The sequence below is a fragment of the Tubulanus polymorphus genome, chromosome 9 (genome assembly GCF_964204645.1).
Source record: "Tubulanus polymorphus chromosome 9, tnTubPoly1.2, whole genome shotgun sequence".
In the NCBI taxonomy this organism is placed as follows: Eukaryota; Metazoa; Nemertea; class Palaeonemertea; order Tubulaniformes; family Tubulanidae; genus Tubulanus; species Tubulanus polymorphus.
In genome coordinates, this window is record NC_134033.1 from 14,348,495 (window position 1) to 14,375,675 (window position 27,181).

Sequence of the window (27,181 nt, forward strand, 5' to 3'; positions counted from 1 at the left end):
GCGTTGAATAGCGAGAGAGGGACAGCGAATTACTGTCGCGACGTCACTAGCTGTACTCGACGCGGTAGACGCCTCGCTGCGTGAAATCTGACCTCTCATCTGCTGTGTGTCAGTCGGACTGTATTCGGCTCGCACCTGAGCGTCACCGTGAAACTCTTCGGCGCGGTTACCGATTCCGAGGGCGTGTTCGTTCGAATTGCGGTGGTTTTTGGCAGTGATTTTTGCGACGACGGCAGCTAGCGAACATGACGCCGAAATAATAAGCGCCGGCTTGGTTTATATTCAACCGCGTTACCTAACAGATTGGTTGTTTTACGCAGAGGCTTTTTGGTATCATCTGTGAATTAAAAAAAAACAAACAAACAAAAACAAACGAGTTCACTTCAAGATTGACGGGATTTATATCTTCAAATATATCTAGCAGGATATGCGCAAATCCGAGCTGGTCTGAAAGGAGCAACGTTTTTTTCCAGATCTGCAAAAGACAATATGAAGCCTATCATATCGGGCGGTGCTAGTGTCTCCCCCTGGCTTCTACTGGTCGTATTAATTTGTATCGCGCAATATGGTAAGTTGGGGTGAATCTCAATGAAGATAACAAAAACGCAGGTGTCTCCCTGAGGTCGAGTGTACCGTTGAATGTGCTTTGAATACGTTGACATCATTGGGAAGCCAATGAAAAACGAGATTTGAAGTAAATTGCCCGATTGATTTTAGAAATATACATGACCGGTTGTTTATAGAAAATTAGCGAGCCCTCCACATGGGACGGGTCGCCAGATTTCGGTGTATTGTTTTTCATTATGTTCTAAGCACCTGCCTGCCGGTGTTTATGAATATGCAAAAAATAACCGTTAGTCCAAAGTTCAAAAACGGGACAGTGACTTTTCATTCAGCTAGCCCATTCAAGGCTAGGCATTTTAACGGCTGAAATAGAATGAAAAAACGATTTATTTGAGTAACTCCGAAAGAGATCAAACACCGTCAGTGGCGATCTTTAGAAATATACACAAATCGTCTTAATTTGTTGAGTCCAGACTTATATACAAATACAATATCAAGGATCACCCTAGAGATCATCGTCACCTGACGATGATCTCTAGGGTGAGATCGAAACGTCGTATATTCTATATATTTTAGATTGAATAAATAAGTTCTTGTTTTTAAATTCTTTTAATCTGTAGATTGTGGGTTTTTATCTTATTATCCGTTCACCACGTTTGAGTGTGGTTATCGTTCTATTAAGGAAACGGCGAAATCTCTTGACCAATTTGCTTCGTTCGAATACTTTTCTTTTAATTTTCGTTGACACCTTTAAATCATATTTCTATAATTTGATTTAGGATCCACTGGGAAGTATATCATTTATAACGACGCTTGCTTTTGAATGGTATCATTTCGACGTGATTTGTGCAGTTATTGTCCCGCGCGCCTATTCACTCGGCGCTGCCAGTTTATAAATAAATTTAAAAAAAAGATCTCGCGATTGTCACTTTTTTCAATTCATATCATATATACAAAATATGTGCCTGTACAAAATAACTACGGGGGGCTACGCATGAATATTTCGGTGTCAAGTTTTCAACTATTGCACAGCGCCACACAACACTGAAGTGTCCTTCGTGAACGCCTAAAATAACCGCCCGATGTCAACTCGATAATTAGCGTTTGTTTATTTGCTGCAATATCTGTTTAAATTCGGTTGAAGCGAATATTTCGCTAATTAATGCTTTAATAATCGACGTGACTTGAATATATATACCTATAGAACCTATACGAACTGAGGACCCAGTTTCATAGCAATAGCGGTGGTGGAAAACTATGAAACGGGTTTTCAATTGTTCGCCATTGACTTTTTAACTCGAGGAATTGAATTGTTGCTTCCAGTTGCACCGAATCTCCAAAAGTGAAACGTAGTAATTGAGAGTTCGAGTCCCGAATTTCAAGCTCCCTGTTCTTGCACACCTGCCATTCACAATACGGTGCAAAATATATCTTGAGAAAGAGTGCTCGTTCATGAAACCCAACTTGTAATACGAAGCGGGAAATAGAACAATGAATGAGGAGAATAATAAGCAATAGATTTATATGTTTAAACTCGTACGCATTATGTATCACTGACATACTAGTTGACTATTACTAAAAACAATTAGTCTAGTTCTTACCAATCTGTTGCGTTTATATAGTCAATTATTTAGCTCGGTGTTAAACTTGAAACTGCTGATACAGGTTCGGAATTATTCACATCTTGAAGTTACGTAGTTGTCTTCAGTCTGGATTTTGGATATACACAATCCTTAACCCACGTCAGCACCGGCATTAGGTTTGATGTGGATTCTGCCCCACTCATCGGGCGCCACTTAGGACGTTCGAGGTTCCCCAAAACAACTGAATACCACTCAGGCAGTATCGGCAGGTCCTTGGTTTTTTCTCCAAGCGCCATGCAGGGTATAATATGTTCAACACGCTCAGGGTTCCATAACTATATGATTACAACTTAGGGCAGTATGATTAAGCAGACACAATAATGTTTCTTTTCCCACTTCCACTCGGATTCAAATCCAAGACTTTCTGGTTTGACGGGGGACCTGTGACCGATTTGTTAAAACCACTCCATCCTCTTTGTTTCAAATGGTATTAATCTTATAAATACGGCGGCTGGTTGCACAGTCGTGTCTGCACAGGTCCAAAAGTGGTCTTAAATCTTAAGACTGGTCTTAAGTTGTTAGAACCAAAATGAGCTTACATTGGTCTTAAGTTGCTAGATTAGCTATTGGTCATGGACTACGTAACTGGCCCCTGGTTTGTAATGCTAGTGGCATCAAATTTTGATCATTTAAAAATCATGTAAAACGACGTAACACCTGAGAACGTTTCTCAGTAATTATTTCTCCAACCTCCCTGTTGGATATATATATATATATATATATATATATATAAATGCACAATATAAAAAAAAATATAAAATAAATATTCGTCACTCAATACGTTATAAAATATCAGACGTCGCGGACGCTGATCCTGAAATGTTGCTAAATTCCGATTACATGTTTAATAATATACGAATGAAATTTAGCGCTTTAACTGTCGAATTCCAACGCGTGTATAGTAAGTATATCAGTGATTACTAGATAGAAACAGATGGTTTCATTTTGAAACAAAATCTCTCTATAAATTCATATACGTATGAGGCCTATCTATATACGCGCATATTGGGTGTATTTAAAACGATTATTTGAAATGTAAGATGACCCTTGCGGTGAACCTGGATAAACCGTGAGGTTCTATAATGCGCCCGATGCCACGGCGCGTCGTATTGGACGTCAAACACAAGCTCGGCGATGATGACCATTTTGTAGTCGAGCGTTAGGTCTGAAATAAACCTAAGGCTAATATGAAATGATTCCTTGTTTCTCTGGTGGGTCTTTTGTAAACTAACAGTGAAATGATATTGTAATCATTTCATTTCTTTAGCTGCCGGGTCTGTTATTGTTAGCCTGATCGTGATTCTAAGAAAATGAATAATTATACAGGGACGGTATAATAGTTGGCCGGGTCAACTTTTAAGCTGATCAGAAATGAGAAAAAAAGTATACGTAGTCTTGATATCTTAGGTGAAGTAAAACAGAGTTGTTGAATCTTTATATAGCATGATACTGTTTTTTTTTTAGATATAAAAACGACCATTACTTTAAAAAGGCCACAATTACAACTGATTTAACTAGATTTTTGTTTTGTTTTACTCGTTCGAGCCTACACGCGTTCGGTGCTCACTGGCATCATCGATCAACATGCCAGAAAACGTTGGATACTTGATTGGACAGCCAGACAGGTGCATACATTAGGAGTGAGGATTCTGTATAGATGGAAAAAAATGCACAATTGCGCGTCGCATTTAGTTTGAATCTGGTCCATTTTACGCCAGTGAAATTGAACAATTTCGCTGTAATTACGAGCGTAATTATAATGAAAGACAATCGTAGAATAGATTTCCGCACAATGCGATCACCTAAATATCAACGGTCGCGCTTTACAGCGAATCGACCTGTCACATAAAAACTCAAGCGCTATAAACACAGCGTGCGTTTATCAATAAAACTTAAACAACCCGCCCCCAAAAATACGAGACAGAAAGCCACTAACACCGCGCGTAATGGGCATAAATCAAAGGGTAATTTATGTTCCGAATCGTTTTCGAGTTAAACGTATCAAATGCCTTTTCAGCATCGCGAAAATGCCGACCCGAAAACCGAGCGTGATTGCTACGTAATTGACACGAAAAAAACCTCAAGTCCAATTTTATCGTTTTTAACGTCGTATTGTACACGGTGAACTGACCTACAGAAAGTATTATACCATTGTATATTATGTAATTGATGCCTATATGCGTTTTGTCTATGTAATTATCGTCGATTTTCAACACTTTTTCGTGGCGCAGTATTATACATATATATATATATATATATTTCATTTTTTTTCTTTCTTAGACCCAATCATGAAGTCGATCCGTCTTGATGTTGAATTGAATTTTTCACGACGTAGATAATACGTTGTTGTTCATTCGTATTCATTGTTCGGTCGTAATGAATATCAATTGACGTATTTCATCTGTATTAGGGGCTCCTAAAGAGAACATCGGCAGCTGTTGGCTTCGTATACGATCGGAATAGTTTTATTTATACTGAATATAAGCATCTGAACGCGAGCCCTGGTATGACTAGTCATAACGAGCATATCAAAATCTGAAGTGCAGTATCGAAGCGCTATAAACTTGTCCCTATTGTCCTAATACGACACCTTTTTCTCAGGCGCCACTTCAAATATCTGCGCCTTGATTTTGAAGAGTTTTTCAGTAGGCCGATTGTTTTTGGCCGCATTTTGTCGGTTTCGTAACGCAGATCCTGGCTACGTTCTGGCACCAAACACCCACGGAATAGTCGATCGAATATTCAAGTCATACCATTTTCGTCGGGAATGTGTTATTAGTAATATGCCTATCTCTAACCCTATCGAGCTGAGGATTGCGTGAGTGGGAGGGGCTAATTATATCTATCGGTAATTTGAGTTGCGATGTTTATTTTCAACCTTTGAGCGCCCCTTGATATTTTTGAGCCCACCTCAATGTTTGCAAATATACGAAGAGAGAGGCCCCAAATTGAAGATAAGTGACAACGCCGTCCCTGGAATGTATGCACGTGGAGTCTCGCAGTTCTCAACTACGTGCGCGCACACTAGGCTAAGCTAGGTAATTAGCAAATATATATCAGCAATTGAAAAAACGAAAACCAATAAATCCTCTGTTTCATTGACGATTGAGTGGCCTCTTCAAGATGAAAAAATCCGAGCCTCGGTCGAAACTTGACCCGGAATAACTTCTCTTAAATCGATCTGAAATCTAGAAATTCATCGATGATTTTTATTTTCTGATTCATTCAATTGTTATTTCGACGGAATTCAAGCCTTCGTTAGGTATGAATGCGAAGCCCACACACGCGTAATGTGTACCTACGCATTTTAGAACGAAACAGAACAAGAAAATCAATTTTAATAAATTATTTGACACCTGCGAAAAAATGCGAGATTTGGCGTTTGGGTCGTCAAAAAATCGTTAACCCGTGTACTGAAAGTCGACAAAGAATAAAGGATTAGCGTACGAATTTTGTATACATTTTTCGGTGAGTCGAACGTAGTTTTGCAAGGTTTTAAATGCCCTCCAGACGCCCTCCAGAATTTAAACCTTTTGTTGGACAAGCTGTCTACGACCAAATTCAGTAATTAGTAATTCTTATGGCACTACAAGTAACAATGGTGTCTTTACGCGTGTGACTGCTGGCAGGCCACAGAATGATACCTTCAACCGTGACAAAAATAAGAAGTCTATGAAAATATCATCAAAAGATGATAATCATGAAAATCCATATGGAAAAAATGTCACATCAGAATTTGTATTTAGTTCTAGTTAAGATAAGTGAAGAAATATGTTCGCACCAGAATCCGCAGTTTCACTAAGTGAACAGTAGATATTGGCCGAGATCTAGTCTAAATGAGATATCACACTGAAAAGGTTTGATCCTTTATTTCAGAACACTTCTTTTGTTTTGTAAATCCCACCTCTGAAATTTTAGACGATGTTATTCAAAACACCCGGTAATCTATCTCCCAACTGAAGTCATCCGGGGACAAAATAGTACATTTCAGTATATTTGTGAGTTGAAAAAGATCATTTGGTTTTTTTTATTCTTATTTAAGTCGTTCCCCTCAGTCTCGTAGAAAAGCCCTACATAGGCGTCCTAATGTAAACGTAACATATAGTATATGTTGTATGCCTGGTGTGTACGCTTCAAACCTGCAGAATATAAACTCGAATGATATATAAATTTTTAACGCAACGAATTCTTTTCAGTATTTTTTTTTTCTTCTTCAAATCGCAATCGCTGGAATGCGCGTTCGTACGGCAGTTATTAAATTCGCGATTATGCACAGCGCCCCACGGTATTATTATTTCAATCAATCGGCGGAACTTGAATTCGCGTTTTTTTTTTCTGGTAAAAATAGTAGTATAAACGATTGTTCAATAGAAACCGGATTCGCGTTGTTTGCCACGACGAATACAAAGTTGTCGGATATAATGTGTTAAATATGCAAATAACGAGTCGGCGTTCAATTCATTAACCACGTATTCGTCGTGAACGACAGACAGACATTATTAAGCCCTATTGATAGACATATAAACTTCAATTGCTTACGTCTGGTCATTTTAAGTAAACAATCTACGTCGACGACACACGACGCGTGGCTAGTGGGCATGGTCGGGAAGCCACGATGACCTCATGAGGCAATTTGCATACGTCGTATTAATGTGCACAGCCTAGATATATTGGCATAGCGTATGCAAATTACCTGGATGAGGAAAACTTGTGTAGGACCAGGCACTGGCCATTTTTTTACCAGCAAAATAACTTAATGTATCAATCAGCATCTCACGACATATGTTTGTAGATAACTTCGTAGATGCTCGAACTTTCATATGCCCGACTTCCGGTTTCACGAACAATTAATGATATCCCTAAATCATTTAAGATTCAGCGAATTATGAAGAAATCAAAATCGATTACGGAGCCAATTTATTTTGTGAAGCTAATTCCTGATGAACCGTCGGCGTCCCTATCATTATCGTTCATTCTAATACCCGCCCAAAGCCAGCCGACCTCCAGACAATTTTGTTTTATATTCCCCAATATCTTATATTAGGATAATGGTAAACATTGTTTACTTAATAAAAGTCACAAAATTTTCGTAACCTCAATAAACATTTCTGCCGTTATATACGTTAAAGTCAATTGTTTTCAAAAGCACCGTCAGTGTAATTCAGACTGACACTGAAAATCCCGAAATATGTTCGACAAACATTTTTCAAGTGACAATGGCATTTAGTGATCTCCGATTGTCACTGTCACACGGGAACGAACCTACAGTACGTAGTAACAATGTGTTTATATATTTCAAGGCTATTCTCAGGCAGCTGCATCGAAGAACGGCGAAGACGCATCGACTGGGCCGAATGGTATCCATATTGAACTCAAACCAGGAAACCATGACACCGGTGCTGTCGATTATCGAAAGATTACGCCGAAAGAGGGCGCCGTACAAAATGCCAATAATCTACAGTACGTGACCGTGAAGGTGACAGAATTAGTGACTCATCATTTCCACAATAAAACCCCGGATATCTTTTACACGGATGCGGCATCTTTGGAGGATTTCCTGAGACGGACCGGGTTAAATCGGACAACGATGGCGCAACGTTTCCCATCGCAGAGCAACCGACAAAAACGACAAAATGTGCAGACCGGAGTGATATGTAAGTGGATGATTTCATGCATGTTACTTAAGTAATCGGTTGGGATAAAAGATGCGACCGCAGTAGGTCTTTCTAACTGAGTTGGATAAGGGGTGATGCGATGATGTTGCATTCACTATAAGTGGTGAATGACAAGCAGCGGGTTCGAGTCCAGCTGGCTACTAACAGAAAATTCTTCAAAGTTTACGTCGTGAGGTTAAATGAACAATACTGTATAGGGACGGACTCGGGAAACCCAGATCCGAACGATGTACAGTAAGCAAACAAGAAAGCGATATCCATACGATAAGCTTAGTACGACATAAGGGTAGCAAGGACGTAGATGTAAAGCAAAGGAATTCATTAGGGCATAGTGAAATAAACGATTTCAACCTTTCATCGGTAAATGCAATGATGATATACGCGTGATACAACCACTACAGTACATACACTACCTCGAGTAAAGACTGATGCAAAAACTACAGTGTCTGCTCCTAATCTATGAGCATAAGTTAATTGCTACCGATTCCTATTTCAGCGAGTCCAAGGCTTCGTGTTTTGGCTGATCGTATTGAACGTATCGGCGACGATGTGGCATTATTCTGTAAAGCGGAAGGTAACCCACCACCAACGCTGTCCTGGTTCCGTGAGGGAGATACAACGCCTTACGTCGCTGGTCTACAACCGGTAGGTTTTGTGCATCAGCAACATCAACAACCAGTTTACAGTTCTAGCATTATCTATGTTGCCCACTGTTCTGGCTTTTTTACGACTAGGTATATACCACCATATGGTTGGATAACCGAGGGAACCTATGGCAGACCCTCACTTGCCTCATGTAGAACCCTCAACCACCGGAGTAGCGTTGTTACAATACCCGCACTCTACCTACTTCAACTATCATCAAACTCGTCATTCGACCGGATTTGACCCATCAGCATCATATATACGTATACTACTTTCCTGTTGAGAATAATGTTTCTATTTCACAGACGAATGACCGTATTGAAGTAAGACAACCGACTACAGACGTTCTAACGCTGCACATCACTAACCTTATAGCTACCGATAGTGGTAACTACACGTGCGTCGGTACGAATATCGCTGGCCAAATGAAAATGACCAGAGCTCTGCATATTTCATGTAAGTTGACAATAGCTCGACGATTACTGTCTATTCGAAATACCTTTCACAAGCTAAAATTTATTTTATAGATAGACCCAAATTCACGTACATGGCCCAGCAAACGTTCTACATCAAAATGGCGGCCGGAGCCATAGGAATGATAAACTGTACGGCTACCGGGTTTCCAACACCCACGTATAAATTCTACCGAGCTGGCGAGGCTCTCAACTACAACTCGACTTACAGCTTCAGAGCAGTCGACCAATCGGCTGTTCTTACGGTATGTTGCAACCCATCGCGTCGTCATTCCATTATTTGATTCAGGGGCGGCGCAGGAAAACCCTTTTAGCCTAACCGTGGTTAATGGCTTATCCGTTGTTTGGCTGACCAGCTTAAAATAAGAAGCCACATACGAAGACAATGGTTAGATACCGGTATTTTCCTGCGCCCATTTATGCCTTACCACAGTTTACTAACAACGGTTAGTACTAACACAGTTTACAAAATGTCACTACCGCGTATAGGTTCATCTTCGCTCCGCTGAGGATAAATGGATTCTTGGTGCGTACAGATGCCAGGCCGCCAACGCGCACGGGAGCGATTACATCGATTTACGACTCATCGTCGGAAGTAAGTCACACAACCCCCTAAACTACTCTTCTACCATCTCGAAATCCAAATATTCAAGCCGGAAATAAATGTTATTTTGTGATTTTGATGATGACTCGTTCTCGTGAAGGTATTCCATCCGCCGCTGGTTCTGCGATGATAACAGCTGCCTCGGCTAGATGGGTGAAGATCGCAGTCGTTGGACCCACCACACAAAAACAAGGAGAAGTGGCCGGTTATACCGTGTTTTGGATGAAGAAAATCAAAGCGATCAAAGCTGGAATCGGTAGGTGACTTGTACATCATTCGACAAATTCTAACTTTAAATCAAGGGTTGATCATTGTCATTCGATCTCAGACGAATCAATGTCTTAAAAATGACGTATTTAAGAGCACATGCCAGACTTACCTTCTCACTGACCTCGACATAAGTACGATCGACATTCGCATTACAAGCATCTTCTTATAAGAGATAATGAAATCTTAGAAATTAGAATTAAATCCTTTCTAATTTAGATATGAACATGGTCGCGCAAAACTCTAAATTGATAGCTAATCTACCAATAGACGGCAGCAAGACTTTCCCTGTCATAGGTAAGGGACGCAATTCAATTTCAAGAAAGGCTCTTTAACTGATTGAACGTTATCGTAAAACTTTTACTTTTTTCAGGCGTGAGAAAGGAAAAACAAGACTCCCCGAGCGATGTGCCTGTCCCATATTGGGAATACGGTAAAGTCCGAAACATTAAAAAGCCTCTTGACATTTTTTTATTTGCTTCATTAGCATTTTCTCTGTCATTTGTAGGCGGAACTTTCAAGGTCGACGATCTTGAACCGGAAACCGACTACTATATTCTAGTGAGCGCTACGAATCCTGTCGGCATAAGCAATCCCGTCTTCACGACGACTAAAACGGCAGCACGTACGTATCAAAATGCATCATGGTTCGGATTAATCTGAAAAACTTAACAACTGATCACGCACGTAAATCTAATCTTTTGTACCCCTCCCTAAAGACTTAATTCTGCATATCACATATCGGGTTGATCCAGGCAATCAAAATCATTATATCCTAGCCAACCCCAGACATGTTTTTAATGTCAAACATATTTCAAAATGATATTCAGATCAGATATGCATTTAAGAAAGGGTACGGATATGCAAAAGCTCCCACTCAACTACAATTAGTGATCACGATCACAAAAACGGTGATAATCTTCGAAAAATAAGCTTTCGATCTCACGAACAACATTTTCGTGGAGCGTACGTATGAAACTATCACAATGCTGTTCGGAAGTTGTTCGTCAGAATGAACTGGAAGCTCTTCTTGTTGGACGCTTTCAATATTAAGATGTATTAATTATCATTTTAATTGATTTCTCATGCTACAGATGGAGCTGGTGTAATAGTCACTGGAGCTGGAGGTACACGATAATTTATAGTGTGCTTTTAACATACATATCATTAACTGCTTTAGCATTATTATCTATATCATTTAGAATATTCAGTTTATTAGTTGCGGACAATATTAATCAATTTCATCGCGACTTCATATGCATTATCATTCTATATAGCCGCAGCGATAGCTTCTTTGACAAAGCAAAATGAACTAAGCGAAACATGCATTCCCTTTCAAATTTACGAATCAGTGTCAGCGTTACTGCAGCAAAACGCAGCACTTCGTTTCTCTAAAAATGTCTGATGTTACCGCAGTGTCTAGTGTGCCGGATGGCTGGGTACACTGGATTCGACGAGAGTTGTAGAGGACTGTAGATACAGCCACTTCCAGAGACGGATGAACACTTCGTGTGTTTAGATCACCATTGCTTTTCGTGTTTGTACGTTCGCTTGCATACATCTTTTTGCGATTGCATCTTAACAGCGCATCTTATGCGGCCCGCTTTAAAAGTGCTAAATATATGCGACTTGCGATTTACCATATGCGATATTATTTAACACATCATGATGTATGCTATACGAATCAGGAAGAATTAATTTGCTATCATAACCGCTATATTTTTTATTTTCGTTTACGGTCTTTTAACAGTGAAGTTCTCATTTTCGGTATTTGAAGGAATGAAGAAAACCCTGCTGAGAAATTTTAGTTGCTTATTTTTGTAGATGACGGGGATGTTCTAGTAGGCGGTGCTACTAGTAACGTGGGTGGTCATGGCTCTGTTAGTGGCGGTGCCGCAGTGTACTCAGGCTCTGGGGGAAACTGGGCCCCAGGTTCAGGAGCAGCAGGTTTTTCGTTTATCTTGCCACAATCACATTACTATTGTTTGTCTTGGTTGCGTAATGCTAGAAGTAGATTACAGTCGTCCCAGCTTTCCAGGGTTTGATTGAGTTTTACCGGAGCTTACACCAACACATTCCGTTATCGTTTTGGTGTGAACTTTGTGGCGGAGGCAATCAAACCTGGCGTAGTTGGTTAACCAAGACCTCTTACTGAACTAACTCATGTTTGGATTTCTAGCTCATATAATTTCCAACGTTAGGTATGAAGTTCCTGACTTCAGGTTTCGGTGATTGGTGGTGTCTTATTTTCAATTTCCTTTTTTTAAATCCCAAATAACAAAATGTAACGGCTGCAATTAGTGCCTGGGTGCTGTTTTTTTGCTGTTTGGTTTTGCGCTATGCTACAGCTGAGCTGCGATTTGATCGCTTTTTCAAACGTCAAAAAAGAGCTGGCGATTCACATATAAAGAAATCAGTACATGTAGTTATCATTCTGCCGCCAACTGGTTCCTCGTTCGTTGATACATTCTCATCGATCTTGCGATCGTCCGGTCTCCGCGTGTGTCTAGACCTATACACCGATTGTTTGAAGGGGTACCCGTTCCATGTGGCAGACTCGTATCTGCATTCGTACGGGCGTGGTGATGATAAGCGAACATATTCCCGTAACTACTGAAACTGTTTATTTACTATTTCTTGTATTACAGTTGGAGGTGGTGTTGGAGCTGGTGGAGACGGGGCTGGTGCTGGAGGAGCCGGGGCCGGTGGAGTTGGACTGGTAACCGCCGGATCTGGAGGAGTAGGCGCGTGGTTCTGGTTTTGGGTTTTCTTCATTATTCTGCTGATATTCCTCATTTTTGTCGGTATTATCTTGTGTTTGTGGTGTTGCGGTTTCCTAGGAGCTGCCCCGTTGATTTGCAGTCCATGCTGTCTAGCTATGTGTCCTTGTTGCGTCGATTTATGCGATGCCATGTGCCCTTGTTGCCCGTTGTCAGCTTGTTGTGTATGCTGCGGACGAACGGCGAGTGGAGCCCAGTATTCTGAGGTAGCTGGGAAGTAAGTATCTCGCTATGAATCAATGAACAAGCAAGACCGAATTTCTCATAATATCTATCTCTCTTTCTAAATCAGGAAACGTGGCGTGTGCATCTGCTGTCCGACGGCGGATATGGTGGCGGCCTCGTCCGAAAAAGAAAAGGCCAAACTACTTAACTTACAATCTAATGTATCGAAATCCAAAAAGAACAAATCAGGTGAGTAACGACTAGTTGCTATAACGAGCATTTTGGTTGAAATACACGAGTAAGGTTGGTGAGAGTAAATGGTGGACAATAGATATGCTAGTAATGTAATTTCAATATTTTAACACACCAAAAAACTTAAAACCAACCGACTACATGGATTTGGGCCTGTAGACACATACACGACGGTGTCCGTCAAAACCACGACCCAGTTCCACAGTTGGGGGTTAACGGCAGTTAGCTGTCAAAGTTAACTGCAAAATATTTTGCTCCAGAGTCAAAATCTTTCTAAAAAACTGCAGAACTGGCTTCGTAGTCTCCATTTTTACAAATCAAACCTAATGATACTGAGTACCATTCGTAGGTTTGACGCGACGACGTTCGAATGCCTTGCTAGCCGCACGTAAGTGCAGATATTCTATCAAGACTATCTAGACGTTTCCGCCTAGATCTATCGCTCCTTATGTCCTCAGTGGTGCCCTGGCTATCCTTTCAAATTGCCTTCCAGTACTATGTTTGTGTTTGTTCTTCTATCGTAAGGTTTCATCCTAAAAGACCACAGACAGTTAGAACAAAACAACAGCGGGATACGCGAACACTACGGCTACGCTCAGGAAGACGGTATCGCTAGAGCCGAGAGCGTGGCCGTACAAGGTACCACTAACGCCCGCTACTCGCACAAACCAGCGCGCGGAGAATTCATATCCGACGACGAGGTGGCGCTGTTGAACACCCGAATGGACAACGCCACCTACAGGAAGACGGTAGACAGACAACACAGCGGGGAACGGCGTCATAAGAACATCATCGAGAACCACACGACCAGAACGGACGTCCATCACCAGGACACGGTGCTTAGAGATGTCGTACATAAAGACGTCGTACACCACCATCACCACGGGCCTCAGGTTATCGATCGTCATAGGTATATATCTATTCAGTAAAGTTTGAATGCACTCCTTTGTTTTACCTCAACCCTACACATCTCGCTAAATGAACCAGTCATTTCTACCTGGGGAGATGTGATACTAGAGCTGCTGCTAAGCACTTGGCAGTCATCTATCATGGAGAGAGCTAGTATCTTGGCTGAAGACGCCACGGTTATGTAAGGGATTTGAACCCACGACTTTACATCCCAGAGTCGAACGTCCTAACCATTCGCCCACGCCACTCTTCGCCTTCCTATCATTATACTCTAGACATAATGCATCTAAGTTACATCCACGCGAAAATTAAGCCGCGTTCCTATATTTCACAGGTCACAACGTGAAGAAATCTTCATCGAACACGACGATGCCCCGGTAAAACAGGAACACGATTACCGAACCGTCGAGAAACACTACTACGTCGACCACGGCGCTCCGGCTGAAACGGCCAGTGAGGATGTGATCGGTATCGTTCGCAAAGGACGTTCAATGGACCTTCTAGATGCTGGGGTACGTTACTTTTTACGATTATAGATTACCTTCGAAACGGAACCTAGTTCCGCAAAAAGGAATTAACTCTTCAACTGTTCATGGCTTCTGTTCATGGAGTTAATTCTTTTCGTGAAACAAATCCTGACAATCAAACATTATATCTAAACAATTAACATCAGGCGTCGGCTTTGAAATTAGTTTGAATACGGTGAATATTTCGAGATATTCTTCAACCTAAAAGATGCGATCACTGCGATCCATTCAGTTCCATATCGCGCTCGTACGGACGGTTAAGATTTGCATCTAGAGCTCTGAATCGTTTATGATATTTGATGGAACTGGCCGGATAGCGACCATCTTTATCGCGGCTATCTTAACGAACATTATAAACGCTTAGGACGTTTTGATAACGTTTTCGATTTTTCCGGGGTTGTGATTTGTTGCAGGAAGGTCAGGTTCACCGTGGAACAATGGTGTTCACTGATTCCCCGATTGTGGACAGAAAGCGTCGATCTAGCGTTGAGATCATAACAGAATACAAAGCCGGGGAATCTCACGTAAGACATTATCGAAAAATTAAAAAAAAAGTTAGAAAGGGTCGATATTCCAAGCTGCAGTCTCTGTCTTACGAACTCAAATGCTATGGAATTCACGTATTTATATTATTTTACGTCCAGCCTCATTCTATATCTTAAGATAAACATTCTACGCTCAGTTGCACGATCGTGTGCTGGAACGAATTTGATTTACCGTACCTAACGTAGTTAAACATATACAAACCAAAAATGGAATCGGTCTTGAACAACGTTATGAACCTTTTAGCTACATAAACTTTTCATGAATAGATCTTGGATAAATAGGACATAAATAGAAAATAGAAAATTAATAGAAAATTAAGTTCCTGTTATACAAAAACATATTTTTGGGCCAGCTTGGATAATAGACCCCGCATGTTCGCTTCATCACAACGTATATAATACGCTGCTTTATTCACACTAATTACGTCATCAACGCTACCGCGCACACACAGACGCATTCACATTTCCAAAGCTTCATTTGACAGGTTTTTTCTTTATAGATTAAAATGCTCTACCTGTCCGTGGCCCGCCATATGTTTTTCTAGTTAACCTGTCGTCAATGAGAAGTAGTGTAATAAAAATCATCGTCACGTTCATCACCACTTCATCGCTTCGTCCAAACGAGCATGCTTCATCACATTTTGTGTCGGCGCATTTTGTTTACAACGTTCGAACCCTTTTCTGATTGTTTAGGCTGACAAACGCGATGCTAAAATACAGATTTACGCCCTGGACACGGATACCTCTGATTCGGGAGAATTCGGAACCCCGACAGTCGTTCGCGAGGTTCGTACGGTTCGCCGCCATCGAGGACATCGACGCAGGTAAAGACGCTTCACATGTCGTGTTGAATGTATACATGTATTGCGTATTACTATGATATGATATTCTATTATAGTGAAGTAGATTTTTACATGTACTTTAATCTGACACGTTTATCTTTAAAAAAAAAGTTCCCTCAATATAACTCTTAATGTTACATGTACTTGATGATTGTACCGGGGGAATATGCAAATGATGCAGTAAAACAAGCCGCGGCCAGAAAACCACCCCTTTCAGACATGCATAGTTTAGAGGATCCTTTCTGGAATTCAGGCATTTATTGTAAATTCATTAGTTCACATTCAATCGAAAATGCACGCCAATCAGAAATTTGAAGGAGTGTCCGAGGGGATGGTGCATGCTGCAGATTGATACCTGCATTGAATTCACCATAGTGGTGGGATTAAATCTGGAACCTTTAGTGTCTAATAGTTTCATGACTATCCGTTTATTTAGTTTTATTTAAACCTAGTGATATATATCCTTTCTTTCCTGTTACAGCGCCTCTGCTGAGGACCTACTGTAAATATTTACGACAGTTTAACATTTATATCATTTTTATCTATAACCTGCACTTATTTAATAAGCTATTGTACTCCTCTTTCGTTAATGAACTCTCAACTGAATACACTGATTTGATGTTATTCATATGCAAGCACATATTGACCTGATTGGCTGATAGATATCACTGACGCCATCACTCTTGCGCGCTCCTAAAAGTGGCAAATCTGGTTGTATTCGGTACACGTTCTGCGAAAGGAGGGTAAACCAAGTTGACACAATACGCTTTAGACCCGTCATCGGCTTGGCATACTCAAAGTTTAGAGAAAGTTTCAACGCTGAATTCGTCTTTTTTCTGACAACCAGAAAATTCGTCGTATTTATTTTCCAGCTTAAGCGTCTAAAATGTATAAGACAACATATAAAATGCTTCGATCATCACAGTTTAGCCTTTCACAGTAATCATTGTCACATCAATAAACATATTCTCTTGTAGCACTGACTCTACTACTTCCTCCAATACATTATCATATATTCTGTATATACCTCTGCTTTTTCAATAATGAAAAACATCTAAGATAGGTAAACTCGTCCACTATTTTAGAGATCAAGGCTTATAATATTAAGGGGTTTAAACAAAGTGGTAATGCTATATTCAGACTATATAAATGCAGAATTTGCTAATATATATACATAGGGGTAAAATCATGTCGTTGTAATATTTTTCGTACACGTCTTGAATTTGATTCAATTCCAACCTTTCTTTTCATTTAGAAGCGCGTCAATCCCGAGAAACGCTAAACTACGCGCTGTCTACGATATGGGAGATCCTACCGCTACTGACGGTATAATAGAATACGCTACCGTTCACAAGAAACACGTCAGAAGAAGCCCATCTCCGGATATACTGTTTGTTGTAAGTAATACCGACTTCATTCAATCATCACTGCAGAAGAAGTATAGATTACCATGCGGACTCATTCACCCAAGGAGCTTAAGCTCATCATCACCAATAAGATCAGTTAACCCATAATCACTCTTCTGTTTTCACAAGAAGATCTTACTCTTCTTAAACCAATTCAATTTCTCAAATCGATTTATGATGTTATCCCTTCTGTGAAACACGAGCCGTGAACACGACTCCTCTTCAAACCCTTTCATCATCAATAGATAATTGATCTGATCGATCGTATTTTTAGGAGGAAGGTGAACCGGCAGTGAGGACCAGCCGTCAGCGATCAGCCTCGCCCAGTGAAGGACAGAAAGTCGAAACTGTAGTGGTAAAACGATCGGGAAAACGTTCGAAGAGTCGCGAGATTCTGGATGATTCGGTGTTCGCCCCGGTTCATCAGATCGACGCGAACGCTACGGCAACTCGAGTCGTACATCGTTCCTCGTCGCGACCTCGTACACCGACCACCAGCTACCCCTCCTCGCATTATAAAGCCTACGAAATCGACATCGACCAGGAGCCTGCGAGATACGTCATCGACGATCGTAAAGCGAGGACACTTAGTTTGGGTACGTGATGTAATCCATCATTTCTTACCAGGGCAAATTTTGTTATCGTAGTTAATCAACTATCTGTGAACTAAGTGAAACCGAATGTCAGCTAGTCAGAACAATAATCTGGAAAATAGCGTACTTTACGGTTGAGCACAGTCGCTAGTTCCAAAATACCTGATCTGAAATGCGTTAGATCAATTATAAGCTCTGAGCACTAAGCCGTGGACTAACTACGAAAACAGAAGTTCGCCATTCTCCCATACCCTAGCCTTAGTATGCCAGATACACCGTTCTGTAGACACAGGCTAAGTACATAATGGTCAACCATGGAAAGGTTTCGTACCATGACCGATGTTAACGATGCCACCACGTTTGAATCTATGACGAGGGAGGATAATCCTTGTATCCAGCACAAAACTTGGTCTGCATGGAAAGGTCTTGTATTTGTTTCGATTGCTTAAGTTAATTAAGTTACATGGAGCTATATATTTTGTATCGTCGGCCAATCCTTTCATTTCAATTGCCAAATCAGGTTGTCACGTTGCTCGTTCCTTTTTCGTAGGACGTGGTTTGGACCCGCCAGCGGCCGAGAAAACCTACCGCACGACATTAAGAACACAACTGAGCAATGCGGACAAGTCGCCGACTCGTAAATACGTGTCGTCCGAACAGCTTCACATCAGCCGAAATCTGGAACCGATCGAGATCACCGACGATCCGAATACAGATCGCGTTGTACACGAGATCTGGCATGACAAAAAACCGCGTCACCATCGCAGCCAAACGAGACTGATCGAGACAACGACGACCGAAAGAGGGCGCAGCAGAACCCCGAGTAGCCAGCGAGAGGAAATAACCTACGTCACTAGTCCACGTGTCAAGGTAACTAAAAGGCTTTCCAAATAAATGAAAGATAAGATCCCCAAAACCAAAGAAAAATGAGTCCGAAAAGTTTCTTAACCAGCAGTTCAATTGATGGTTCAGCGATTGATATCGCAATATTCTTCAGTATTACTTAAGATGGCTAATAGGATATAGTCGACATGTCGAATAGAATTTTAGATGACACATGTTTTGAAACCTGGAACTATTTATTGTGGAATATGTTCTTATGTAATACTTACAACACGGGCACAGTGTTTATGATCGAGGTTATTTTCCAAAAAATTCCAAAACTACTTTTAAAACCATTCTAATGGAATAGAAGAGGGTATTCATGAGTGTTTTTACTAAATTCTAGGAAATTCGCCGAGAAGAGAAGCCAGTATATCTGGTGGCCGATTCGAGACAAAGCGAGGTTGTGGTCGATGCACCGATGTACGTTGTGTCCGATACGTCAACCAGACAGGAGATCGCACGACCATCGACTCCAACCACAACCAATCGACCGCTTTATGTCGTAGAATCTAGACAGGTACGTTCCGAAGAAACGTGATATCATGCTGTCCGTCAGAACCTTTTAGTCTATGCTTCATGAAAACTTACCGAGCCACATAAGAACTAGAATTAGTTATTTCTCAGTCGCTCAAAATAGGATTACCCAACCATTTTAGCCTTCTGGACAATTAGCGGTAAAAAGTTGGGTGTTAAGAAGCTAAAGCAACGTAAACTAACTTTCTTACCTGCCAGCTTACTGTAAAGGACGATGCAAAAAAATCTTGTAACGAATATGTAAGTAGCCTCAGCGAGGATCGAACTCGGATCTCTTACGCCGAATGCAAGCGAGCTAACCATTAGACCAATAGTATTAGTATACATGTGCAGTGTGGTTGTACTGCTTAGGTCATAGTAATTCATGGAATCATGCCTAGCTACCTTTTCTAACCGCATGATGTTATTATCAACGTCATCGCTTTGAAATCTCTATGGCTATGTTTATCGCTCGTAACAGGACGAACGATCAAGAACAGCGACACCGACAGTCGTACGAGAGAGGGAGGTTCGAAGCCATACGATCGAACCGGCTCCGAAGATGGTAGAACGACGTACGACGACTACGAGCACGTCGACAGATCGTCGTTCAGTTGAGGTGGACCATCGAGATCAACAGATGAGGGTACATCGACGTTTTCACTTAAGATAAATTGACGAGTTGTTCAACTTTAGTCACGCTTTTTTTCTGCGTCGACGTCGAAGAAGAAATGCGTGGCGTAATGTCTCTAGTTACTTACTAAAAACTGATGGATAGACCAGAGAGGTGCACGCCTCTTTGGCACCTCCCTGTAGAGACACAGATTATTTTCTTCGTTTGGTTACCTCAATTAAATTTTCAAGGAATTGCGTATGATTTATATCTTAATTCGTTCAAAGCTTTCAAATTGTTTCTCCTTTCTATTCAAGCTTACTATCAGTATACCGGCAATTCGTGTAAAAAGTCTTTTATCTCTTGTCGGGTCATTTTTCCACGATCGACTATCGGTTAAGGTTGGCCTTTTATTGCGCATCATACGCTTCCTCGGGATAAGTTTAAATACCTGCAGCACGTTGTTGTTTTAGTCGCATGCCAGGGACCACCGCTATCGGTCTAATCAGTCTGGAAGCGTTCCAATTTTGTACGTGTCGTCTGTTGATGGTGACGACGTCAGAGATTATGACGACGACGATGACGATATACCGTCTAGCAGCGCCGCCGATGTACGTACAACACAAAATACGTAGATTAGTGATATGCTTAGTGCCGATGATTACCCGCGGACCAGCGATATATGAAAGGCTGGTTTCCAACACGTTTTCCAACTGATGCCCGCTACTACTGCATCGCGTATCACAGTTATTTACGCCATCAGCTTCAAGCGCCAAACGTATCTTCCAAAGCTACCTTATGCTATCCCAGCATTAGACCCGATATGCTTTTCGGTGTAGGCCTTTGCGGGTGAATATACTATACTGTTAATGGGTTTACCACATCAAAACCACGAGCTCGAGTTTACAGGATGCTGACAAATTATGTATCAGGATTAGAATGATGTTGCTTCTATGCCTATTATAGTTGTGGGATGCTTGCTGCTCTTTTTCTCAGCTTCAGCATAAGCTAAAATCTTGAATTAAACTGTACAAAAGCCGTAAATGCCATGGAAAACGAATGCCGCATTCAGGGAAGTCGTTAAGGAAGCATAAGTTGCCTATAATGTGTTTGTTAAAATGGCACTTCTTAGTTGTTTTGTTGTAATTTGTCACGCAGTTGTGAATGATTGTCGCTATGCTTATTTGCTTTATTTTTCATAGTGGCCTTCTGAGAAGCAATTAGTGAAGCCCGTCCCAGTGTACCCCGGGGTAGGTTTAGCAGGCTCCTTCATAAAACGTCTCTATAACTTTCTAAAATCAAAATATAACATTATCACACCATTTCAATCCCTCGTGATTAGGTCAACGTATATTTTGATAAAGCGAACGCAAGATGACAAAATACGTTACGTATATCGAGCTTTTAAGGCTCCACACATTTACAGGCCTTCACATACACATGTCATTCCACGATACCCCGAAATTCCCCAGGTCAGTGACCCGACGCACCACCATTACTGCTTAGCTGCTCACAAGCTTGTCGTAGCTACCTTTAAACTACTATCTCTAACAAATAGAAAAATAACTCAGAAATCGGTTTCCAAGTTATAAAACACGGTATAACTGTGAAACCGGTTACTGAATCTTAGTTAACACAAACAAACGTAACGTAATGTAGTAATGATTTTCCAATCGACCATCCTGAAACTATCAAAAAATACTTCAATTAATTTCTCATACATGTTTGGATTGAGATGTAATTTTACCATTTGTGCTCTCCTCAAATCGAACTCAACTATCGGTGAAATAACAAATGAAGTGATTTTCCTAATTGATTCAATTAACATCGCGTGTGATTGTTATTTTCTATTGTGTAGTCTACTTCTCGACATGTACAAGATAACCAACTGAAACTGCCCAAAGATAACCGCACGTCGTTGTACGTCTCAAGTGAGAGTCTGGATAAACTAACCCGTCAATCGCCCATACCAAAAATTATAGTGCGTACCACATTCTCATACTTATTAGGGGCCATATTTCAAGTTATTTGGTAACGTTGGTTTGGACGCTTACTGTCAAAGAGAACTGTTAATATGATTCCATTCCATAATATTTTCTCTGATCACTAATACCAATAACTTTTGATGTGGCCTCAAAGACTACTTGATAGTTTCTAATTTCTAATTGCGTAATTGATAACTTAGTTTAACGGTAATACCATCATCAAACTTATCTAGTTTTCTACTTCGCATGTCTATATACATGTATGTGTACAATGTTCAGAATATTTGATGTCATATTCTTAACCAAATTATTTAGACTCCACAAGACAACAGAACGCAGCGCTATTATTCAGAAGATTCACAACATAGCTCTATGCCCGACCAACGTCAATCGACGGCTTACGTCGAGTCTCGCGAAGAGCGTCGATACGTTCAGGCGCCACCGTCGGGAGCTGCTACCGAGCAAAGGGTTGGGGAAATGTTCAACAGAGCTAGACAAGAGGAGCAACGACGTAAACCTGAAGATTATCAAACTGACGCAACGCAGACCTACGTAAGTAGCCTATAGTGATATCAGAAAGCATGTATTGAATGTAGCATGGTATCTAGATTTTCCAAACTAACAAGTAAATGAACGTGTAGATGCTTGCATGCAGCAATACCAAAAATTGGAGCTAATAAAAGCGACAGAGATGACGTTTTTTAAATTTAACATGGTAGCATTGCATCGAAAGCACTCCATTTATGATCAGACGCGTGTACCATCTCGGTAGTCACCCTATCGACGTGCACCAACTCCATTCACAATGCTGCTTCAAATTAACTATCCATAGCATGTGTTTATAGTATCTGTCTCTCTACGTATTTAGCGGAATACTAAACGTGCTCCTATAGCCGACATTGAGGACGAATACGCCGATGAAGATTTCTTAGGTTATAATGAAAAGGTAAGATTATCATCGGCGGCGAGAAGAAATCCCTTCTAACCTGATATCTTACACGATACTATTGCCAGAAATGTAGGATAGATCTATGAGTACATTGTCTCTGAAAATCTTTTTAATCTGAAATGAACATTCATAAAACTTCTCCTAAACTAGGTAAACAGCTAAAAAATAATGACGACAATTATTTACCACGCGTTTGCCTCATTAGTAAGATAACACGGTTTTTCTCACTACTAATAGTGCTTACGTTCTGTTAATTTGTTTTCTTCCTATTCTTTCTAACACGATTAACAATAATTTACTTTTTCTATTCTATCGTATATAGCCACCTGCCACATACTTACGAAAACGTAAAAAAACTGTTAAGGTATACATGCATGCAAATAAATGTGGCCACATTAATGATAATGCAACAGAATAAATGTGGATTTACTATTAAAAACTAATTTGTAGAACGCGTTATATGTAGGTGTAATCTTTTCGTTCTCAGATGTACGAACCACTTACTAACGGAAATTCTCCCCATTCCCAAGGACGAGTAAATGATCCGCCATCTTCTAAGCAAAAATCCCAGTATAATTCCGAATACCAAAGGGTAGGTTATTGTAACGATTGGATTATCAATTAACGATTAGGTTAGATGTCAAACACTATAAAGGTTATCCACAAGAATATCAGGTACAATCGATAGTCCGGAGATCTAGTTTCCATCATCAATCATCATCCTGTTTTGGCCGTCCTACAAACAATATTTCATTCTCAGGTCTTCAAATATTGATTCGAAGATTATCAAACTTATGTTAAATGTTTGCTTAGTTGAAATGCCCTACAGAAGTGCATCTATTCCTAGAATCCCCAGGAACATACTTATTGCTAAAATCAATTCATGAAATTCAATTGGCGTCTTGGCTATTCTAATCTTAGAGGCCTGTTGTATCGATAAAATAGACCTGCCAAAATTAAATACTTCCTTGTGCAGTCGACCCTAAAATAGGAATTGATACCTAACTCAATGCTGGGCTAGCAATTGCAATAACCATATACTATTTGTGCATGCACTCTTGCCTGCTTAGTCAATCATTGTCTTGCACTTTCTTGTCTTGTTCTCGTATAGCATGACTGTTTTCTCGAATATTTTCTACAGCTACCATCGCCTATCAGTACAACTACAGTACAATCTACCACCGCCTCGGCATCCACCGCGAATGTCACTAAAACAGCAAGTAAACAATCATTAAAGGTGTCTCGTGACAATAGACGATCTTTGCACATATCATCTGATTCACTAGACAAAGAACAGGAGGAGATGACTAAAAAAGTATGTAGCGGGCAAACCTTTCTGCCTAAGAAAGACGGTGTCGTCTCAAATTACGTATACGCTAAAAGAAATATAGAAATGAAATAGACTCCATTTTTTTTTTTTTTGTGTTGTTGTAAGTTGAATTGCTTTCTGCAGGTTGAACAAAGATTAGTTGCAACTGATCCGGAAACCTTCGACATGTATGAAGAGGAGCAGCATGAGGAATGGCAGGTATGCTATCGCAAAGCTCCTTTACCTTATACGTGACTATTTCGATCTGGTGAAAAACTATTCAAGTTTTAGACTGAATCCCGTTACACTGCGCTATTCTCAATCCTGAATCTATTTCATAGGTTTAGTTTTCATCAGTTATGCACACAGCAGCTCTGCATGGGTTTGCTTTATTTCAGATACAAAACACTGAAATTCAGCCGGTAACTTACACGAAGACATATAGTTACGAAACGACAGAAGGGAATGCCCAGTCTAATCAGATGATGTCAGGTGGTACGAACCAAATGATAACTGGTGGTCAGATGCAGGGTGGTGGTGGCCAGATGATGTCAGGCGGTGGAGGGACCGTCCAAATGATACCAGGCGGCGGAGGTGGCGGCCAGATGATGTCAGACGGTGGAGGCTCGACGTCATATAGCTATGAATCTTCCAACCAGCAGTATGGTGATGCGAATATGAAAGGTGTCGTTGGAGGACAGGCGCTGATGCAAGGTGGTGGAGGCTCTGGTGGAATGGAGATGCAGAGCGGTGGCACGATGATGCAAAGCGGTGGAGGAGGAGGCAGTATGCAAGGAGGAGGTATGGCCATGCAGCAAGGAGGTGGTCGAATGCAGAGTGGTAGTTCAAGGCAATATTCTAGTAGTTCACAGTATTCATCTGGAGGAGGTGGAGGCCAAGGACAATCTTCTGTCGCTTCCGGCGGAGCATGGTCCCGGCGATATTAACGATAAGCTTAACTTCCTTCCATATTATGGTGCTTCAATATTGATAATAATCGAATGAAAAATGAATAAATAGATGTAATAAAAATAACTTAATATATATAGTACGTAGGTAAAAGACACAGAGGAATCGTGTGTCGACAATTCGAAATCTGGCGTGCTTTTTTTGTAAAGAGCATTCATTATACAACGCTTCAATGCAACGTGGGAATTTACCCGGCTACTTGTCTTCTTACTCTTGAAGCTGCTAATTCAGTTACCTGCACAAAAATGGCAGAAATTAATTTGGTCAGAATTCTTGATTTCGTCCGGAATATCAGACCGCGTAACATAATCGGCGCAAATAGAGCGGTCTCTAAAAATGCATCTGCTAGACCATTCGTTGAATCATATTTATTTTTAAGTCGATACTATGCGCTTTACTAGATATTCATGACACTAGCGACGTACCATAAGCTTAAATATATGGGTAGAGCGTCATCGACCTTATCAAAATACCATATACTATACATAAACATACTATTTCATGTACTTTGATACTGATTGCTATTTAGAGATACGTAATATGTAAGGATAATACTAGCCTTTCTTAGTGATACGCCTTGTAAAATTTGTACATTAATTTGTTCATCATCAAGCTAGCATCAACATCTAATATAAGCAATAAACAAAGGTAGATAGATTTACCTGTATTTTCTATTATGAATCATGTATTAACCGAAGCAGCCACGTTTTGTAAAAAAAAACGCATATAGTGCACATGAATAAAAGTTGTATTAGTGTGTCATCCGATGTAGGAACTCATTGGGAATGTGCGTGAGCCACGACCTGGGGATACAAATAACGAAATCCTTACGATAAATAAACGAAAAGTCTACGATTAGTTGGTATGGTCCTACTGTGGTAATCGAAGATCTGCTAGGAGCGCTAGTATGCTTGATACTGTTAAAAACTAACTGGTTGTGTGGTTACCTCCGATGCCACAGCATTTCGGCTGATCCATATGAACATTCAGGAAAAGGAAGCAACCGAAGTTCTGTGCCATATTTCGTTATTTCGATTTTCGTAAAATCAAGTATTTCGCAGGATTTCGTTATTTGCTCATAGTATAACTCTTTACAAGGACTACTGTTATTAGGTGATAAAATTGATGTTTTATACAGTTGTGATAAGCAAGCAGATTGTTCAAAGTATAAGAACTGAATGTGCTGACGGTTTACTACTTTTAGTATGAAATGTGTCTCAATATTCTTTATAACTCTTGTAAAAAATAAATGCCATGCTTATCAAAAATACTCGCCGTTTGTAGCTTTTTATCTCTTTTTTGCCAAGAACTCGAGTGATCAACTGGGACGGTGAACGAACTTGAATGCGGTGACGGTCTCGGTTGAGAAGGATCAACACAGTGCTTACGACTCAAATGGAGGGCCAATAACCACCAGAGGACAACATCATGATATGTAGTTTTCCGACAACAATAATTCGTCATTGACGAATACAAACAACAATACGATGTTACCAACTCATTTATTTGACCCACTCATTCATTAAGGAAAACAATGAACACATTGCAGAGTTGAATAAGGCCTCCAACTGGTCTCGCCAATATTCGGTTTTCAGGGTTGGAGCTGTCTTAACAGAGTTTCTTCTTAATAGCCTTATCTGGCTTATCCCTGCCTTGACAAATGACACGTTCACGAACACTAGTAAAAGAGGTGTGGCTGGTATTCAATCAATGAAAAAAAGTCAACACGAAATGATGTAATGAACAACCTGTGACGTATTTTAATGTGTGAAACACGTGCGGACATTTTTACACACTACTCAAAAAGTTCAGTCTGACCAGCTTCACGCAGCCAATGTTTACATTGCATGCCACTTGTTTGTTTTGCCTCGTCGGGCAATAACAATGGAAACTCATAATCATCTGCAGAACAACTGAAGCTAAATGAAATTCATTGAATTCATTGAATAATTCCCTTTTTGTCCAGTTTATGTTACAAAACAACGCGAATTCATATTCAAATCGAGAAAACGAATGCATTGTGGAAGTAAAGTAAACAAGTTGTTTAGCCAAAATCGAATGTTTAACT

General features: G+C 40.5%; 1 protein-coding gene across 11 annotated transcripts; it reads left to right on the top strand.

Annotated features, from left to right (window-relative positions):
* LOC141910644 (uncharacterized) lies at positions 1 to 26,362 on the top strand. Of its 11 annotated transcripts, none has more exons than XM_074801345.1 (32): positions 1 to 568; positions 7,508 to 7,861; positions 8,379 to 8,527; positions 8,833 to 8,983; positions 9,055 to 9,245; positions 9,490 to 9,595; positions 9,705 to 9,860; positions 10,091 to 10,168; positions 10,245 to 10,304; positions 10,380 to 10,496; positions 10,966 to 10,998; positions 12,520 to 12,868; positions 12,944 to 13,065; positions 13,594 to 13,978; positions 14,312 to 14,489; positions 14,918 to 15,028; positions 15,743 to 15,873; positions 16,373 to 16,393; positions 17,147 to 17,288; positions 17,572 to 17,893; positions 18,441 to 18,760; positions 19,119 to 19,292; positions 19,770 to 19,934; positions 20,375 to 20,512; positions 21,760 to 21,882; positions 22,202 to 22,438; positions 22,755 to 22,832; positions 23,158 to 23,199; positions 23,323 to 23,427; positions 23,977 to 24,150; positions 24,289 to 24,363; positions 24,543 to 26,362. In XM_074801345.1, exons 1-32 carry the CDS (start codon positions 490 to 492, stop codon positions 25,089 to 25,091), a joined length of 5,415 nt encoding a protein of 1,804 aa, XP_074657446.1. In that variant the 5' UTR covers positions 1 to 489; the 3' UTR covers positions 25,092 to 26,362. The 11 variants fall into 11 exon arrangements, with proteins under 11 accessions (XP_074657446.1, XP_074657449.1, XP_074657448.1 ...); XM_074801348.1 differs by lacking the exon at positions 20,375 to 20,512 and adding an exon at positions 21,104 to 21,151; XM_074801347.1 differs by lacking the exon at positions 23,158 to 23,199.
* The last annotated feature ends 819 nt before the right edge of the window (positions 26,363 to 27,181 follow it).

Excerpts from the sequence above, each read along its gene's own strand:
- LOC141910644 (XM_074801345.1), top strand. The coding sequence starts at position 490 with ATGAAGCCTATCATATCGGGCGGTGCTAGTGTCTCCCCCTGGCTTCTA. Across the intron at positions 15,874-16,372 it reads CATCGAGGACATCGACGCAG|CGCCTCTGCTGAGGACCTAC; the intron begins GTAAAGACGCTT and ends TTCCTGTTACAG. Across the intron at positions 18,761-19,118 it reads TCACTAGTCCACGTGTCAAG|GAAATTCGCCGAGAAGAGAA; the intron begins GTAACTAAAAGG and ends ACTAAATTCTAG.